The sequence below is a fragment of the Phyllopteryx taeniolatus genome, chromosome 1 (genome assembly GCF_024500385.1).
Source record: "Phyllopteryx taeniolatus isolate TA_2022b chromosome 1, UOR_Ptae_1.2, whole genome shotgun sequence".
Taxonomy (NCBI): domain Eukaryota; kingdom Metazoa; phylum Chordata; class Actinopteri; order Syngnathiformes; family Syngnathidae; genus Phyllopteryx; species Phyllopteryx taeniolatus.
This window is the reverse complement of record NC_084502.1, coordinates 9,036,974-9,056,359: the sequence shown is the minus strand read 5'-3', so window position 1 is coordinate 9,056,359 and position 19,386 is coordinate 9,036,974. Positions and strand designations below refer to the sequence as shown.

The following is a 19,386-nucleotide window of genomic DNA, read 5'->3' as shown; positions in this document are numbered from 1 at the left end:
ATTTATTTTTCAAGAATCTTTATAGTTTATTATATATATATATATATATATATATCCACACATATATATATATATATATATATATATAAATCCACACATATATATATATATATATATATATATAGATATTTAAAAAAAAAAAACTTGCTCGGCACTGTAACGTACCTCAAATTTCCGATAAAAAGTTATTCCAAACAACTTGAAAAACGCCCATTCGAACGCAGGTTTTGATATTTGATTGTGTCTTTTGGAGGACACTTTGTGGCTGACACTGCAGGAATTGCGCATCGGACTGAAGTGAAGCTTTTCGTTGGACGGGGGAGCTCGCCGACGCCTTTCTGGACTGCTCATCGTCTCTCTCAGCGACCCATGAGCCGCTGAAAAAAAGAAAGAAAGAAAAAAGCAGCGGACCACATCGGGAAAAGTAGTTTGAAAGCCGCAATGGGCTGCACCATCAGCGCCGAAGACAAAGCCGCGGTGGAGAGGAGCAAAATGATCGATAAAAACCTGCGAGAAGACAGGGAGAAGTTACTGAGAGAAGTGAAGCTGCTTTTGCTCGGTAAGTAACGCTTTGTCCTTCGGTCTTTAAACGCACCACGCCGTCACTCCGTGGACTGTGGGGGGGAGGCGGGGGGGGGGCGCGTGCGTCCACTTGACCGGTTTCGATGAGATGAAGCCTCGTCGCAGATGCGTCTCGTCTTCTGCCGACTTTTGCAGGCGCAAAGCAGATGTTTGCCGATGAAGAATGCGGCGCAAGTAGGCCGCAAGCAGCTGCAGTCAAATGTGCACTGGGTCACGTTGCTGACCTAAATTGCGCGTACCTTCATTTGCGTGGATCAAACGAGAGCATATCAGATTACGATTCCTGTGAGCAAGATTTCTGGAACGCAATTTACCCGTATGTAAAGCCAAATATGCCTATTGAAATGCCATTGATGCGTTCCAGCCCCCCCCCCCCCAAAAAAAAAAATAAATAAAACAAAAACATTTTTGTTGGTACAGCGGACCCTGCATAGTCGCAATTTGGCACCCCCGGATTCACCTATTCAAATTATTATTATTATTATTATTATTTTTGGGTGGGGCAATCACCCCCCGAAACGCTTATTAGCATTTTCAATTCAGTTAAAATGGGAGTCGGCTATCTGCAGATTTTCGCTATTCGCGGTCCGGCCCAGTGCAAATAACAGGGGTCCACTGTACATATTTTTAATAAACTTTTAAAGTAAAAAAAAAAAATAATAATAATAATAATGCTGATATGCCTAACCCTAACCGTAGATGATAAAATCCCTAAATTCATTGCAATTATACACTAAGAAACGTTGTTCTTAAACTGTTGGACTATTCGCTCATGCAGTTGTTCGCCCAATCATGGCACTCATCTGTTTCCAATTAACCTGTTCACCCACGGAATGTCAACACTCAACACATCCAGTTGCTCCGCTGTTGGTACTCGGCCACAGCGCAAGCTTCAGGTTGCTTCCTAATTGGCTGTGGTTCCGTTCCACGTCACAATCGTGGCGTTCCTGGCTCATCCGTACTCGGTGTTGACCACACGCGTCAGGATTTTGTGATTGTAAATATTGACCAGGTTTAGTATTTACGATCGTCAGCCCTGATCTTTTTCCCAGCGGATTGTGGAAGAAAAATCACTCTGAACACAGCCCGGATCCCAGGTTCATCGCTCGGGATTATTGTCCAATTGTCTGTATTTCCTCTGTATTTCCTGTATTTCCTTTCCATTATGTCGACTTGAGTACTTAGAGCATGTAGGATTAAATTAGCAACAGATGCATAGGGCGTGATGTCCTGGCTCGATGCGCCCGCCAAGTGTCCATATTAACGTGCACACACACTGACGCTGTCGGCGAGGACAGAAATTGGCGGGATGCCACAATTCTCTGGGCATTGGCAGTGCTTTCTCTCTAAACAGAAATGTTCTGAAACCAGCTTTACAAATAAATAAACGAGAATTGACCTCTTTTCGGTTCCATGTGTATGTTCATTGGAAGTTGGTTCTGCTTATCATCTCTTGTCAGGACCTGTTGACTTGACCCATGAATGCAACTCTATTTGTTTGGATGTTAAACGTCCCAGCACTGAGGAAGAGAGGCAATTCAAACAAAGCTCCAACTCAGAAAATAAGACCACGCCCGATATGTTTACTGTACTGTGTTTTACAAGGGATCCATGAATCAGATACAGATCTTGCATTTAAACACAAGATTCCAGTACGCATCTGCTACTCAGCGGGTAGGCGATAGCCAGAGTGGTAAAAGGAGATGGGTGTGGCGGATATGTACTGTATGGAGGTCAGCCAGAGAGGCTGGTAGCCAGATTGGTAGGTAGGGAAGTCAGGCGGGCAGATGTAGGTCGCTGTGTTGGTAGAAAGGCAGACGGATAGTTTTGGAAGTAGGTAGTTAGGCAGTTAGGTAGGCCAGAGCGAGGTAGGTTGCTAAAGGATAGGCCCTATAGGCACGTAGGTTGGTCAGCAAGAAGGATGCCAGCCAGAGATAAGTAGGTAGGTAGCTGTGTTGGTTGCTAAGCAAACACCCAAGCAGACAGAACTAAGGCAGCCAAATACAGATTTGGTAAGAGAACGGGTTGGTCATCCATGGAGGTAGCTGTTGATTGGCAGATATGTAGTCGTCTAGCTAGGTAGACAATCAGTCAAACAGACCGAAATAAGCAGGACAACGAGTTCCAAGTTCTGGAGGCGGCAACGAGACCGCCAACAGAAAAGGTGCTGCCCGACTGACCACATAGTGTGGCCAAAATGGGATCCGAACAGACCGCCGCTGAACTGCCAGTTGGTCGTGAATGCCATGGTACCTCGGAAATAAAATGAACAAGCTAAGTATGGTCTTGTCAACCCGGTCGCCCGCTGGAGACAGCGCCGTGATGGTTATAACAGAAAGCTGGTTAAGTGCGAGGATTCCGGGCACGGCGGTAAAGCTAGCAGGCGGTTCACTCCGCTTGAACTATCTCGGGTAAGAGCCTTCTAGACTGACTTTCCGTATACATAAACAAACTCCGCTGTGATAGTGTCTGTCGTGGTGGTGACAACGGTCTGTTTGCATCCCTCGGATGCAAATGCAAAGTTAGAACTCGGCTATGTGCTAACAGCTGTTCCGCAGTAGCAGAAAGCATACCCAGAGGTTGCCACAGCAACCACTGGTGACATCGTGCATCGAGTCATCTGGACCGTTCTGGAGGACAATCTCTGGAACATGAACTCTTGAAATCTGTTTCGACGGGAACATGTTTACTTTATTCAGGTTTAGCTGTGTTGATAGACTTGACAATAAGGCTGCTGTTAGGCGGTCCTTGGATAACTAGCAATAACTAACAATATTAGCATGATGACAACAATCAAATCTCAAATTGCTTTCACATGAAGATAAACAGATGAATTCGCCACTGCTCAACTGTTACGTTGGCTTAGATTTGTGTATCGGTGCAAAGCCGAGAGCTCATCTGTAGGGAAACTTTCATTGTGTGCTTGTGAACACAATGTTGAGGAGGGAAGTTTTTTGTTTTTTTTCTCCTCGATGGTGCAGAGAGTTATGGGGAAATACAAAGAGGGGGACAGGAGGTTGCTGCACCAAACCACAAAGCTGGAAAGATAACATGGCCTCTTGTTAGACCACAAACAGCAATTCACCCCCCAAAAGAAATATCTCAAAAATCCTTGCTAAATGAGGCCTGGTGGTAATCCCTGCATTCGTTTGGGTGACTGTGAATGCCTGTGCAAAGTTGGTCTGGCAGGAGGCCACGGTTGATAATCACCCAAAAATGCAGCGCATGGAATGGAACCAGAAACAGGGTTCAATGCATTTTGCCTAACCCCCGTTTTTTGGGTTTAACCCCTGTCAGTCAACATTTACTGAAGGTCATATTAGCAAACGGCTAGGTCCTCTGGTGTTGTACGCAGGACCGCTGACTCTTACATGCAGCTTTCTTTTTCTTGGAAGTTGTAGACTCTTGTTTTTCGGTTTCATCAAATGTCTTTTACCTACACTGACCGACAGGGTCAAAGTCGTCAGCGCATTCCACGTGTGTAGACGGCGAGAAAACCAAAAGACCAAGGATGCCAGCACATTGTGCTGCATACGGTTGAATGACAAGGGAACTGGGAGCCAGTTTCACATATCATTATTATTTTTTTTTATTATTATGTTTTTTGTGATTACAGCATTTTCCCTTCCCGTTGTTTTCTGTGATTGGAGCATTTTCATCTTGCAGCATTTTTCTTTTGCTGTTGTTTTCTGTCATTGCAGAATGTTGAAATTGACCAATTTTTCTTTTGCAGTTGTTTTTTGTGCTTGTGTGTTTTTTGTTTTGTGTCCTTCCTGCATTTAAAGCAGATGGCCGTTTGCTGCATGTTTACCGCTGTCGACCACCGTACTGACTAGTGAGCTGAAAGGAACAGGAAGTCAAACAGATAATTGCTCCAAAAACAGCACTATATTGATTGACAAACTGTTTATTTATACACGCAGCACAGCTCTGCATTAAATATTTATATTGGTACTGCCTCTCACCCTCCTGATGTTGGATGCCACTTTTATTAAATAGTTACGTTTAGTGCTCTATTGCTCCCCCTACAGTTGAGAATTGTAATTTAAGCTAAAGCAAGGTCATGGTATGGAGTGTGCACCAATAGTATTGCAGTAGTTCATAGAGCTGACTCTTGTGAAGCTGGTGTGGGATGTTATAATATCAGTACATATAATGAATAAATATGAACTTTTTTAAATTTCTAAACTCTTATGCCTTTGCAATGTTATTGGTGTTAATCAGTAACATTTACATATATTACATATATTTATAGATATACAGTGGGTACAGAAAGTTTTCAGACCCCCTAAATTTTAAATTAAAAAAGAAAAACTGAAATATCACACAGCCATAAGTATTCAGACCCTTTGCTGTGACACTCTAATATTTAACTCGGGTGCTGTCCATTTCTTCTGATCATCCTTAAAATTGTTCTACACCTTCATTGGAGTCCAGCTGTGTTTGATTATACTGATTGGACTTGATTAGGAAAGCCACACACCTGTCTACATAAGACCTTACAGCTCACAGTGCATGTCAGAGCAAATGAGAATCATGAGGTCAAAGGAACTGCGTGAAGAGCTCAGAGACAGAATTGTGGCAAGGCACAGATCCGGCCAATGTTACAAAAAAAAATTCTGCTGGACTTAAGGTTCCTAAGAGCACAGTGGCCTCCACAAACCTGAAAAGGAAGACATTTGGGACGACTGGAACCCTTCCTAGAGCCGGCCGTCTGGCCAAACTGAGCAATTGGGGGAGAAAAGCCTTGGTGAGAGAGGTCAAGAAGAACCCAAAGATCACTGTGGCTGAGCTCCAGAGATGCAGTCGGGAGATGGGAGAAAGTTCTAGAAAGTCAACCATCACTGCAGCCCTCCACCAGTCGGGGCTTTATGGCAGACTGGCCCGACGGAAGCCTCTCCTCAGTGCAAGACACATGAAAGCCCGCATGGAGTTTGCTAAAAAAAACACCTGAAGGACTCCAAGATTCTCTGGTCTGAGGAGACCAAGATAGAAATGGTTGGCCTTAATTCTGAGATGTATGTGTGGAGAAAACCAGGTACTGCTCATCACCTGTCCAGTGCAGTCCCAACAGTGAAGCATGGTGGTGGCAGCATCATCCTGTGGGGGTGTTTTGCAGCTGCAGGGACATTTCATACACAAGGTAACTCAATGTGCTTTACATGATTAAAAGCATGTAAAAACAAAGAAAAAAAAAAAGCAGCTTATAAACATTTAAAACAAAGAGAAAAAAAAAGTACAATTGAAACAGCATTACAGTGCAAGAAATATCATTTATAAGTGGAAATGCTCTTAAATGCATGTGAAAAAAAGGACTGGACTTAAAAACATGCACACTTGGGGCAGACGTCACTTCTGTTGGCAACTTAATTCCATTTGTGTGCAGCATAATAGCGAAATGCTGCTTCACCATGTTTGCTTTGGACTCCATGCTCCACTATTTGAGCTGAGTCTCTCGATCTCAGAGCTCTACTGGGTTTATATTCCATTAGCATTTCATGCATGTATTCAGGACCTAAACCGTTTAGTGATTTATAGACCAGTAGCAGATCTTTAAAATCTATTCTAAAGCTGACTGGAAGCCAGTGTAAAGACTTTAGAATTGGAGTAATGTGCTCTGACCTCTTTGTTCTGGTCAGAACCCGAGCTGCAGCATTCTGAATGAGTTGCAGCTGTTTAATGCTCTTTTTAGGGAGTCCAGTGAGAAGACCATTACAATAGTCAAGTCTCCTTGAGATAAAAGCATGTATGAACTTCTCCTGGTCTGCTTGACACATGCAAGCCTTCACTCTGGATATGTTCTTCAGATGGTGGAAGGCAGTTTTAGTAATTGACTTGATATGACTGTTGAAAGTCAGGTCGGAATCTATCAGAACACCAAGGTATCGACATGGTCTTTGGTTTTTAAAGAGAGTGACTCCAGGTATTTACTAACAGCAATTCTCTTTTCTTTATTGCCAAAAACAATTAACTCAGTTTTGTTGTGGTTTAATTGAAGAAAACTTTGGCTCATACAGATATTTATCTGTTTTAGACAGTGACACAATTGAACACCTCAATTGAACTGTAGTCATCTGGAGATACTGCTAGATATAACTTGTGTGTCATCTGCATAGCTATGATAGTAAAAATTAAAGTTCTGAAGACTTTGACCCAAGTGTAGCATTTACAGGCTGAACATGATGGCTCCAAGAACTGACCCTTGAGGGACCCCATAGGTCATTGCCATTCGATGAGATTGAACACTTCCAATGGTTACAAGATAACTCCTTTCCTCCAGGTAGGACCGAACCATTTAAGGAGTGTTCCATTTAGTCCTGTGCACGTTTCCAACCTGTTCAGCAGTATAATATGATCTACGGTATCAAAAGCCGCACTGAGGTCCAACAAGACCAGAATTGACACCTTTACCGAGTCAGTATTCAACCTTATATCATGTAGCACTTTGATAAGAGCAGATTGTGTACTGTGATGAGTTCGGAACCCTGATTGAAATTTGTCAAAAAGTCAATTCAAGTTCAAGAAATTGCTGAGTTGATTAAAAATAACTTTCTCAACAATCTTGGCGATGAAAGGGAGATTTGCGATGGATCTATAGCTTGCTAACATGGAAGCGTCCAGCGCTCTATTTTTTAGCAGAGGCTTAATGGCAGCTACTTTAAAAACTTGAGGAAACCCGCCTGACTGATGTGAGCAATTGATTATTTGCTGCAAATCAGCTAGCGCAGACTTCGCAATAGCTTTGAAAAAGTCCGATGCTATTGAGACAAGCCAGCCCGTTGATGCTTTCAGCTGCTGAACCGTTTTCTCTAGAATTTTTTGGTCAACTATATCAAATTCTGACATGGTAACAGAGTTGTTCCTGGGTGGCTTCAGATGTAGTAACATTTTATCATTTTTCTGATTTGTGCTAATATTTAACCTGATGGATTGTATTTTTTCAGTAAACTAACAAACAAATTCAGTGCATTTATCTGCTGTTAGGAGTTCTGACGCTATCTGATTGGGGGGGGGGGGGGGGAAGGCTTGTGAGCTTGTCAACCACAGCAAACAGAGTGCGAGTATTGTTGAAGGGTCACAAGTCAGCTGGCGCTTATACTAGCTGACTTTAGGCAAGAGGCGCAATACACCCTGGACTGCTCGCCAGCCAACATAGACAGTATAGACACATACTGCATAGGCAAACAAGCATGTACACTCACATTCACACTGTGGACAATTTACAATATTCAATGTTTTTGGAGTGCGGGAGGAAGCCGGCGTACCGGGCAAGCACATGGACAACATGCAAACTCCACACAGGAGGTCCGGCACTGAGATTCGAACCCTAAACCTCAGAGCTGTGAGACGGACTTGCTCACCTTGCTGCCCCCGCAATTACAATAAATATAAAAAGGATTAGCATACATATTTATTATTACTGATCTATTTTATCACATTGACCAATCCAATAGAAAATTTACACTGCTCCATATTGTTCGACCAAACTGTGGTGTTTTCTTTTTTTTCTGGTCAGAAATCTCTGTTATCCCTTCGTGGAAGCAAAATGCTGGGTCAGCCAAATGCATCCTGTGTGGTTTAATGTTGAAATTCTGTAAAAGTCCATCATAGGAAGTGATCCTCCCACCCATTGCAACACCCCGGATGTCTAAATCATTTGCGAAAACCGTCACAATTGTTCTTTTTCTTCCTACAGAGGAGACTCCTTCATCTATGATAGCGGCTGCTTGTTTGCCTCAATGGTTTTCTCTGTCAGGTTTAGGTCAGATAAGACTTTTTGACAATGTGCTCCTTTATCCAAGTTGCACAAACAACCTAGTACATTGTGACTGTACACAAAACCTTCAGGTTCCACTCACATGACGTCCCCCAAAGGGAATCACAACGTTCTTTAAGTTTGACTCAAACGTGCACATTGCATGATGTGTGACTAAGTGACAATAGAATAAGTTCAGAGCGTTCATGTTCAGAGATGTTGTGTGAAATAGAGCGTTATTTAATTATTGTTCCTCTTTTCCAGGTGCTGGGGAATCGGGGAAAAGCACGCTAGTCAAGCAGATGAAGTAAGCATGAAACACACAAGGGCGATTTCTGTTTTGAGGGTTCATCTCAGTGGAAACGAGAGAGGGAGACTCATTTCCATGCACCCTGGCAGAGCAAAAAAGCCCCCCATTTTGCTAAACATGTGAAACAAAGGCCACCGAGGCCCGTCATAGCCTGGCAAGACGTGAATAGACTCCCCCGGTTCCCACATTAGACATGCTGCATGCTCACAGGCGCTCAAATTCCAGCTCTAATGACAGCTTGCTTGAAAAGTTGCTGATCACTAACATGTCCCACATGAGATTGAGTCGTCGTTCACGGTTTCAAATATTGATACAACCACTGAGAGCTTTTTTTTTTTTTGGTGTTTGTTTTGGATGCTAGAATCATTCACGAAGATGGCTACTCAGAGGAAGAGTGCAGTCAGTACAAGGTGGTGGTCTACAGCAACACCATCCAGTCCATCATGGCCATCATCCGGGCAATGGGACACTTAAAGATAGACTTTGGCGATGAGTCCAGGGCGGTGAGCTAACAACGGCGAGATACTTCAACTGTACATGTCGTGAGCTGTATATGACGGGAAGGAATGCGTTTGTTCCCAGGACGATGCCCGACAACTGTTCGCGCTCGCCAGCTCGTCAGAGGAAGGGGCGATGTCGGCCGAGCTCAGCGGCGTGATCCGGCGGCTGTGGGGCGACCGTGGCGTTCAGGCCTGTTTTGACAGATCACGAGAATATCAGCTCAACGACTCTGCTCCATAGTGAGATCCAACTACCGTTTTCATTGGTTGCCGCTGAACTGTGCTCACACCTCTTTCACTGTGGAAAGCAGCAATGAAACGCCAAGCGCTAAATATTTCAATCTGGCTGCTGTATTGCCTCTCACCTTGACTTTGTTTCGTACTTTTTTATTCCACAAGAACCATCAACGGTTACGAGTGACATTCTTATCAGACTTTTTGGCACGATATTGCTACGTTCCACCTCGTCAGCTTTTAATAAGAGCTGCGGTTCTTCGTCATCGGCGCAGTGTTTCCACTTGAACCCAAAGGAGGCAAGACCCGTCTTGTTTTTTAAAGGTCGCTGTGTGCGCTTGTTCCTCACTCGATTGCATTCCTCAGCAAGAAGAGAGGAGCAACACCTAGAGCCATTTCGCTAACACGTAGCAATTTAGGATGTAAATGCTGCAAGGAAAGCATGACTTTCAGCATTCATCTTCTAAACCCAAGCGCTTGTTGATTCCAATGTATTGGACTTTTTTTCAACAAGAAAAGCAATGCCGTGGCAATAATTACATGCCATCATCTCAGAAAGTACCCAATCAGTACCCAATCAGATTGTTCTGATGACTTCCGGCCACTAGAGGGCATATTTCCTTGGTTACTGGTGCAAGCGGAGCTTCCATTTTCAACACCGCTGGTCTTTAAGGTCACCTTGTGGGCTGTAGCCTATCCCAGTTGACTTTGGGCGCAAGGCAGGGTACACCCTGAATTGGTTACCAGCCAATCGCAGGGCACATACAGTAATCCCCTACATATTGTCAGTTCAACTATTCACAAATTCACACTTTGTTTTCAATGGAACCTATCCCCAGTTCTGTCTGAAAAGGAAAGTAGTACAGTAATTGGTGTCAAGGGAGCACATTATGTTGAAGTGATACATCTCGACTGAGAGACATGCTTTGTACAATATGTCAGGGAGGAGCTAAGTTTAGCCTGGGTTGTTACTGGAAGTTACGGCGAGTGTGCCGCACGTCCATGTACACACGCACTTCTGGTGGTAAGCATTTATTTTTAAGGGCAATTCCTGTATGATGAGTTTGAAATGATACAAAAGTGTTTTGGGATCATAGTTTGTGGTACATTCATGCTCACGTTCACACCTATTGACAAGTTAGAGACTTCAATAACCTAACATTTTCAAATGTGGGAGGACGGCCTCACGAGCAAGGGCAGAATATCTGTAAACATTCACAAACAAATTCAGAATTTGCCATTTCTCATAATAATAATAATCATTATTATTATTATTATTATTATTATTATTATAATAGTGGAAACTCAAAGGTCAAACGTTGCATCACGCAAGACCACGGCATATTTCGAGAGACTTCCTCGTATCTAGTGACTCTTCGAGTAAGCGAGCATTTTTAAAGTGCTCTAAATGTGTTTTGCGTTTTCTTGGCCTTTTATATGTTTGTGCATATGTACGTGTGTTTGAGAGAGCGACTGTCTCTAATGTCTCTATTGGCCGTGAGAGACACTTATGGCAAAAAGGAAAAGTGTAAGAACTGCAAATGGAACCCGGAAATGTAATGTGGCTAAAAGTACGATGAGTCATCATTGATAATAAACGAAGAACGGCGAGTGTACGCCTCAAAGTCAGTTGGGTTAAGCGGTAGTTTTTATGTGGTGAGACCTCAACTCCGAGGCACACGCAGTAATCTCGCTCTGAAATTCACCCGTCTCTCGCTATCAATTACGTTGCTGTTAACTGCGGTTAATTTATTCTTTTTACCATTGTATTCCATAAAAAAAAAAAAACTCTTCATTATCAAGGTTAACATGTTTGTGTGACAGATCAGAATGTTACAATGTTACAACATTACCTTGACCGGTTAATTAAGGTTTTATGATCGCAGCATTTTGAGCAGATGAATTCATTTTCTGTTATTTCCTTCGGGCGTTGTGGATTCTAACGAAGGTCTGCCAGTACCAGCGCCTCATAACGCGTCATATTGCAGCTCAAAGGTGAAGCTGTCATCAAGTATTACGAAATTCCTATGAAAAGTGCCCAAGGGCGTAAAAGCAAAAAGTCCGTTGTGTTTCTTTGGGGCTGGTGTCACGTTCACCCTGAAGACCTGAACTCATGCGCTTTGTTTTGAAAACAGCCCAACTGTTGTTGCTTTCACACCACGAAACACGAGGGACCAGTGGAGTCAGTCTGTTTTGACTCATCTCATAATTAGCCACGGCCGGCACGGCGGATGAATGGTTAGCACATCTGCCTCACAGTTCTGGGGACCGCGGTTCAAGTCCCGGCCCCGCCTGTGGGGAGTTTGCATGTTCTCCCCGTGCCTGCGTGGCTTTTCTCCGGGCACTCCGGTTTCCTCCCACGTCCCAACAACATGCGTGCTAGGTTGATTGACACACGATTTTGTTTGACACACACCTTAAAGCAGCAATATGTAGTATTTGTAGTAATTTGACCTTACTGTATTATAACAGCATTAATCATCCTCTTTTAAGAGGTCCGGCGAGGTGTATAGTGCAGGTGGACCAGCTTGGACCTGTGTTGTGGAGGCTATAGGATAGCGTCTGTGCTAACTGTGCTAACTGTGCTACTACAACCCCAATTCCAATGAAGTTGGGACGTTGTGTTAAACATAAATAAAAACAGAATACGACGATTTGCAAATCATGTTCGACCTATATCTAATTGAATACACTACAAAGACAAGATATTTCATGTTCAAACTGATCGACTTGATTTGTTTGAATTAGAATTTTTATGGCTGCAACATTTGCTTTTGCAGTGCGATCCCATCATATTACCTGAGCTCACTTTGACCATATTCCCTGCGTCGCAGCTACCTGAACGACTTGGATAGGCTCTGTCAGCCCAACTACATACCGACCCAACAAGACGTGTTGCGGACGCGTGTCAAGACCACGGGCATCGTGGAAACTCACTTCACCTTCAAAGATCTCTACTTCAAGTGAGTGGAAAACCGACACGCATGTTACGTTCATTGGCGAACCGCGCGAATGGGAAAATGTTCATTTATGTGTGCCTGCGATCGAGTGGCGACCAGTCCAGGGCGTACGCCTGCTCTCGCCTAAAGTCAGCCACCTGTCCTGCGATCCTAATGGGGGCAACCACTGTATCACGCAAGCAAGACGAGTGGTTTGACTTGCGTACAGAGGCACTGGTGAATGCGCCTGATTTCAAAATCAAACTTATTTCAGAATCTGGTGACGAATTAAGTATTTTTTTGGTTTTACGAACTGGTCCCGGCTGCTGTGGTTGGGGACTGCCGCAAAGATGGACGATCGATGGTTTACTGGCCCTTTACAGGCAAACATGAGCAACGCATCCAATGCAGCACATGGCGTATATGACATGAACCTGTGTAAACACACTGAGTGCCATCGCAAACAATCAGTGGAGCTAAAATAAAGATTGACATGTCAGACTGTCTAATAATTGTACGATAAGTGACATAAAAGCAGACAGAAGTTGGGATTTGAGCGCAAGCCTCAGGACAGTGCAAGAATACATGCAGACTGATGTAATCCCCGGCGCATGCGTTGTGATGTCATTGAACCTATAGTCAATGAAATGGAAATTGCAGACAGAGATGGAATATGGACCTTTAACAAATAATTCATTTGCACACAAGAAATGGTTTCTTCTTTCCTTTTCCTCACCATATGAACTGTTCTCCTTGTGTTTTTGACTAATGCGATTGTGGAGAAGTCACAGCAGTTTTTAAGCCGGAACAGTAATGTAATTCAATTGCATTCCATGGCATTTGATTTACAACTGCCTGATATTATAATCACTCAGGCATACAGTATGTGGGACCTGCACGTTAGCCTCTCAGTTCTACTTGTGTTTTGGATTTCTGGTGGCGGCAGGGGTATTGAAATCGAAATTGTATTCATGCAGCTTTGTTTTCTGTGTGTCCAGGATGTTTGATGTGGGAGGTCAGCGCTCGGAGAGGAAGAAGTGGATTCATTGTTTTGAGGAAGTCACGGCCATCATTTTCTGCGTTGCGCTCAATGACTATGATCTGGTCTTGGCTGAGGACGAGGAGATGGTTTGTTAGTTTTCCTTCCCCCTTCGCAGATGTAAACGTACGTTGACGTACGGGGCCATTCTCTCTCTCTCTCTCTCTCTCTCTCTCGCTCTCTCTCTCTCTCATTTCCCCCTCAGAACCGCATGCATGAAAGCATGAAGCTTTTTGACTCTATCTGCAACAACAAGTGGTTCACAAACACTTCCATCATCCTCTTCCTCAACAAGAAGGACCTGTTTGAGGAGAAGGTCGGCAAGAGTCCGCTCACAATCTGCTACCCGGAATACACAGGTAGGGAAAAACTGTTGTGTCATCATTAAGCCGTATCGCAAGTATTGCAATTTTCGTGTCAAGTTGCTTTACACAATCTGTACCTTAATTGTATCTTGTTGTGGGCCGTGTATCCAGATGCGTGTCACATCTGCCTCAGTGATGGAGGTGCACATTTCTTAGATGATCTATTATTAAGGAGGTTAGGTTTTCCCATGGCGGCACGGTGGCCGACTGGTTAGAGCGTCAGCCTCACAGTTCTGAGGACCCGGGTTCAATCCCCGGCCCCGCCTGTGTGGAGTTTGCATGTTCTCCCCGTGCCTGCGTGGGTTTTCTCCGGGTACTCCGGTTTCCTCCCACATCCCAAAAACATGCATGAATTGGAGACTCTAAATTGCCCGTAGGCATGACTGTGAATGCGAATGGTTGTTTGTTCCTATGTGCCCTGCGATTGGCTGGCAACCAGTTCAGGGTGTACCCCGCCTCCTGCCCGATGACAGCTGGGATGGGCTCCAGCACGCCCGCGACCCTAGTGAGGAGAAGCGGCTCAGAAAATGGATGGATGGATGGAGGTTTTCCCATGTTTGCGTTTGTATGTATTTGTGTGCAACTTCAGCCTGTGCGTGCAGCACTCAGCTTTCAGACTCTTCCAAAGTTAAGAATGGGCGTAATAAAGTGATGCCGCAGCAGAAAAAAAAAAGTTCGTGATACATTTCACGTTATAACGTCATAAATTATCACGTTAAAATATGATCAATTGGACTTCTTCATTCGGCTAAGCAAGAGGAAGAAATTTCTTCCGGTTCAGGTCAACTCTGGCCTTGTTTTTTTTTTTTACAGTATTATAGAAGACCAGTGTAGTTACTTAGCTACTAACTTTGATTTATAAGACACAAAAAGAAGACACATATACCTTTAAAGGGCTCCTGCCGCTGACTTCCACTGGAAGCAATTGCCTTGTTTTGTTTAGCTGAATGTGAAAGCGAAGCTTGTCATGTTATAAGTTGATAATTTTTGTTAAAACATGATAAATTACACGTTTAAATGTGATAAAATCGAACATTTTAACGTGATAAGTTATCACGTTATAACGTGATAAACCACTTTTGCGTTGCACTAAAGAAAATGAAGCAATTCAGGTCATCGGCGGAGCCCTATAAAGGTACGCGTGTCTTATTTTTGTGTTTTATAAATCAAAGTTACTAGCAACGTAATTACGCTGCCTTTTATAATATTGTAAAAAAAAAAAAAAAAAAAAAGAGTGTTTAAAAAGATTTGACCTGAACCGGAAGACTGGAGGCATTACAGAAAAGCACACAACTACATGGCGAAGCGCAAATAGTTCGTCAGGTTCTACAGAAAAATTCACGAGTGGGTGAGTTTGCCAATGGTGAACTGCGAATGGTCGGGGGTTCGCTGTAATCTCATTCAGTCGATCAGTTGACAGTTGTGGCGAAATGATTTCGTATTGATGACAGTATGTCGTAAGATCCTGTATGTGTCTGACCCGTGTTTTCCCGTTGCGCTGTCGAAGCTCCACCCATGGAGCTTGTTGATATTACATCCTTGTGACCGCAAATCAAACTCCAGCGTAACACAGCCGTATTTCAGACTCCACTCTAAACAATTTATTGTGAGCTTTTGTATCGTCTCCCTTTCATGATGAAAGATGTTGTGTATGGTACACACACTGTATTTATAGGTCAGTATGATTTTTGTCTAAACCACAGTGGCGCTTTTGTGTGTTGTAAAGGTGAGAATTCGTACGAGGAGGCGGCGATGTACATCCAGAGCCAGTTTGAAGACTTGAATAAACAAAAGGGCAGCAAGGAGATCTACACCCACTTCACTTGCGCCACGGATACCAAGAACGTGCAGTTTGTGTTTGACGTCGTCACGGATGTCATCATCAAAATCAACCTGACGGATATCGGGCTTTACTAAAGCCACGAAGGTCAGAGCAGCGCTGACTTCACAGTTAACATGTCTGCTTCGTCTCGGGGAGTAACTTGATGATCACGACCTTGTGTGTGTTAAAATCATTTCATGGGAAAGCACGGACTGATGTTGGAGATGACATAGACTGGAAAAAATGACAATAAGTAAATAAATATAATATTTAAAATCTAACACAGGAGACAGAAACTGGCCGACTGGAAGCAACTGAGAAAATAAATGCGCACTGAAGCCAGTGGTGTCGTATAGCTTGCCGGTGTGCAGGGCGAGTCATACAATTTGCAGAATGTACCTCTGATGCAAAACGGCAAGCTTCTGGAAGTCGTCAGCCATTTTCTTTTTTTTAGTTTACTTTCAACTCATTTTGCGGTCGGACCTTGAAAGTTCCAAGTGGGATGTTTTGTACTTCTCGGCTGTCTGGAATGCAGCATTATACCCTGGATCCCCGGTCATCATCCCAAACATTGCATGTGTTGACATGTTGCCATTATTTAATATGGAAGCCACTTTTCTTACCATACTTTTTTGTCATCGCTGACAAAAAGCTGTCGACACGGGTCATTACAGAATTGCAGGACAATTTAGCAAAACAAAGCAAATTTATTGATATAGCGCATTTCATACACAAGGTAACTCAATGTGCTTTACATGATTAAGAGCATTGAAAAACAAAGAAAAAAAAAAAAGGCCCCAGCATTTTTGAAAAACGGACCATTTATTTAAAAACATTTTCGCATGTGTTTTCAAGAAAATTCCAACTTTTGATAAGATTTTTAGGGGGGGGGAAATGTGCATACACAAGAAATGATGGGTACCTTGATCGTATACATCGGTTGCACATGATTAAAATGTGGTAAACTGTTGTAATTTTACCCTCTTTCTGTAAAATAATCACATAATATATGGCACATAGCACATTTGAATCATGTGCAATCGATGTCCGTGTTTGGATTAGGTACAGAAGGAAGCCGTCAACAAAATCATGAAAAAAAAAAAAAAGATTTAAAACTTATTTTATCTATTATATTTTATAAGTAAGTTGGTCATCGAAAGGGGGGGAAAGTCTTTTACTACAGCTACAGTTACATTTTGTCTAAGGATAACTATAATTGACACAATAAGTGTATGTTTCTGTATATTGTTCATGGCTTATTTGAAATTTCATGGAGTGCGATGAAAAATGTCCTCAGTTTCCTTCAAGGAATGTGTGTATTTTTTGCTTTGTTGCAGGCATCACGAGGGGACTCTGGTCGCCCTTGGCTGGTACAGTATGCTGTGTCTGCATAAGTTCCTGTGGAAAGTGTTTTACGAAAGGACTAGTGAGCCGGTGCCGTCTGCAGCGAGTGTGGCATCCGCCGTTGTGGGGGACTTGCTTCGCGATACCTTTTAGTCTTGGCCGAGTTTACGCCGGGATGAAGCGATCGGTGAGAGCGGCTAGCGAAGCCGTCACTGTGAGTTCTTGTGGGTCTTTGCATCTGGGGCAGGTAAAGACTGTCTGTTTTTCACGCTTAAACATTCACTTGGGAAGAGTGGCGTGCATTCACTTTACCTGGTTGTTTCGTGTTACGTAGCTTTTATTTTTAAATTGGCTGGCAGTATTGCTTTGGAATGTATAAATGCCATAACTTGCGTAGAGGAGTTTTACATACAGGTCCTGGGTTTACTTTGCGTAAATCAAATAAATTCCGCAGCAGCACAATCTAACTTTTTAATACACTGCCTCACTGCACTTAAAGTTCATAAAGGGAGATATTTCTCGACTAATGTTATTCACTTAGTAGGCTCAATATTGAAGCCATTTCCCCCCCCCCCCCCAAGTGCTTAAAGAAGTGCATTTTTGGTTTCACAACTCTCACCTCATCCCGAGGAGGCCTTTATTCTTCCCCTCATGTCCTATCAGTCATTTTCCCCATTTAGAATTTCTATGTCTTTGCTCTGCATTTATATTGGCTCATTTGAACATCACGAGTCGACGGGGAGAACGCTCGCCCTTCCTTTGTTTTGTTTGAAATGAAAACCTCACACCAGGCGGCCGATGACCACCTCGAAGCGTTAGAACGGCCACTTCCAAACAAAGCCGTGAAGGTTGTAACGCGCACGGGGAAAACGGTCTGTAGCGGGATGACCTGATGCTTGACGTGGACAAGGGGACCGTCAACAGTACGGAAGACAGCAGGGAATGCAAATCAACACGTAAATGTTGCTATTTCGCACGGCAACAAAATGTGCTTTCGCGGTTGCGTATTCAAAGAGTTAGCAAAGCAGAATTTGGGTGACTGCTCCAGCGCAGTATGCGCATCTTTAACTACTGTGCTGGGCCACGTCCACATCTGGAGAACTGATGCAATCTTGTCCATACTCTACGTCGCCCCAGTCATTGTTTCAATTCGGACTGCGTTTACACTTTTGATACCATTTTGCTTTGATTTAAACGCACTGCTTATCACTTATTTAAAATGACTTTTATTATTATTATTATTTTTATTTTTTTTTACTCTGGTTTATTTGTTATTAGTACTTTAATCAAAGGATTGCGTTGAACAAGAAGAAATTGAATAAACATTTCCTACGATGTGTGGCTTCCATTGTCCTGCGTGACTACGGTATACACAAGAAAGTGTTAAAAGTTGCATCAAATCTGCTTTTTTTAAACATTATGCAAGACATTCTAGACCAACATGCAGGTTTGCGCACTTTTCCCTATGAATTCCCACATATACGGTTGCAGTGAGAAGTTTACACTCATCGTAGGTATGAAATGTCGTATTTACTCGCAGCATTTAATGATTCATTTGATTTCATTTTTGATGATGATACAACGTACATCTTAAATATTCCCGGATGTTCTGGACTAATTCAGGATATTTGACCGCACTTATTGACAAGTTGATTTCCTGGCAAAGACTGACCTTTGAAGCATAGTCCACAAATGTTCAACAGGGTTGAGGTCGGGGCTTTGGGAAGGCCATTCCCAAAGCTTAATTTTAGCCAGCATTAACCATTTCAAAAGCGGTTTTGATGTGTGTTTGGGATCATCGTCCATTGGCGGGACAACCGGTGGTCAAGAAGAGTGCTCACAGATCCGACCAGAATTATGCAATTTTCTATTTTTATTGTTGATGGCTCCAAAAAAGTGGTCGAGGCGAAACTCGCTAGGGGACATTTAAGACTGAACGGGTATGTTACATAATCAGTCCACCCTGGAATCAATCAATCAATCAATCGTTGAGCTCACCGCAACTGTACCTGGAAATGTCCGGAATGTTTTACCCCCTCGCAATGCGGCACAAATGTAACAGACAACACTCAGTCATTAAAAAGATCCAAACATTATTAGTGAGTCATCTTCATTGTAATTCTTTTATTACCTTTGCCATGCACATGATGTTTTTTGTTGGCCCGGTGCTAACTTGAACAAGAGACCAGGCTTTTCTCTTACAATTGTGTTCTTTTTAAGGGATACGGCTGTTTTATTGTTGTTTTTCCTCATTTCCAAATGGAATTGGAATACAATTTGTGCAAGACGGCCTTCTCAAAGCCTGATGAGTAAGACGCATTTTGGATTGACTGGCACGAGGAATGTTCATAAACCGCCCAGAACAGACAAATACAAACATTTTTGCATCAGTCTTTTTCCCCACTTGGTTGTTTCCGTAGAATGTTGAATAAGTGATTCTGCTACTTGAATGTGCTATGAATAAGCCCCACTGCTTCCAATGACCACGCCCCGTA

General features: G+C 43.1%; 1 protein-coding gene across 1 annotated transcript; it reads left to right on the top strand.

Moving 5' to 3' along the window:
* Positions 1 to 178: 178 nt before the first annotated feature.
* On the top strand, positions 179 to 18,987 carry gnai3 (guanine nucleotide binding protein (G protein), alpha inhibiting activity polypeptide 3). The gene is made up of 9 exons (XM_061769195.1): positions 179 to 559; positions 8,603 to 8,645; positions 9,010 to 9,151; positions 9,231 to 9,388; positions 12,217 to 12,345; positions 13,320 to 13,449; positions 13,566 to 13,719; positions 15,452 to 15,652; positions 16,885 to 18,987. Exons 1-8 carry the CDS (start codon positions 442 to 444, stop codon positions 15,640 to 15,642), a joined length of 1,065 nt encoding a protein of 354 aa, XP_061625179.1. The 5' UTR covers positions 179 to 441; the 3' UTR covers positions 15,643 to 15,652; positions 16,885 to 18,987.
* Positions 18,988 to 19,386: the final 399 nt, after the last annotated feature.

Excerpts from the sequence above, each read along its gene's own strand:
- gnai3 (XM_061769195.1), top strand. The coding sequence starts at position 442 with ATGGGCTGCACCATCAGCGCCGAAGACAAAGCCGCGGTGGAGAGGAGC. Across the intron at positions 560-8,602 it reads AGTGAAGCTGCTTTTGCTCG|GTGCTGGGGAATCGGGGAAA; the intron begins GTAAGTAACGCT and ends CCTCTTTTCCAG. Across the intron at positions 9,389-12,216 it reads CTCAACGACTCTGCTCCATA|CTACCTGAACGACTTGGATA; the intron begins GTGAGATCCAAC and ends CCTGCGTCGCAG.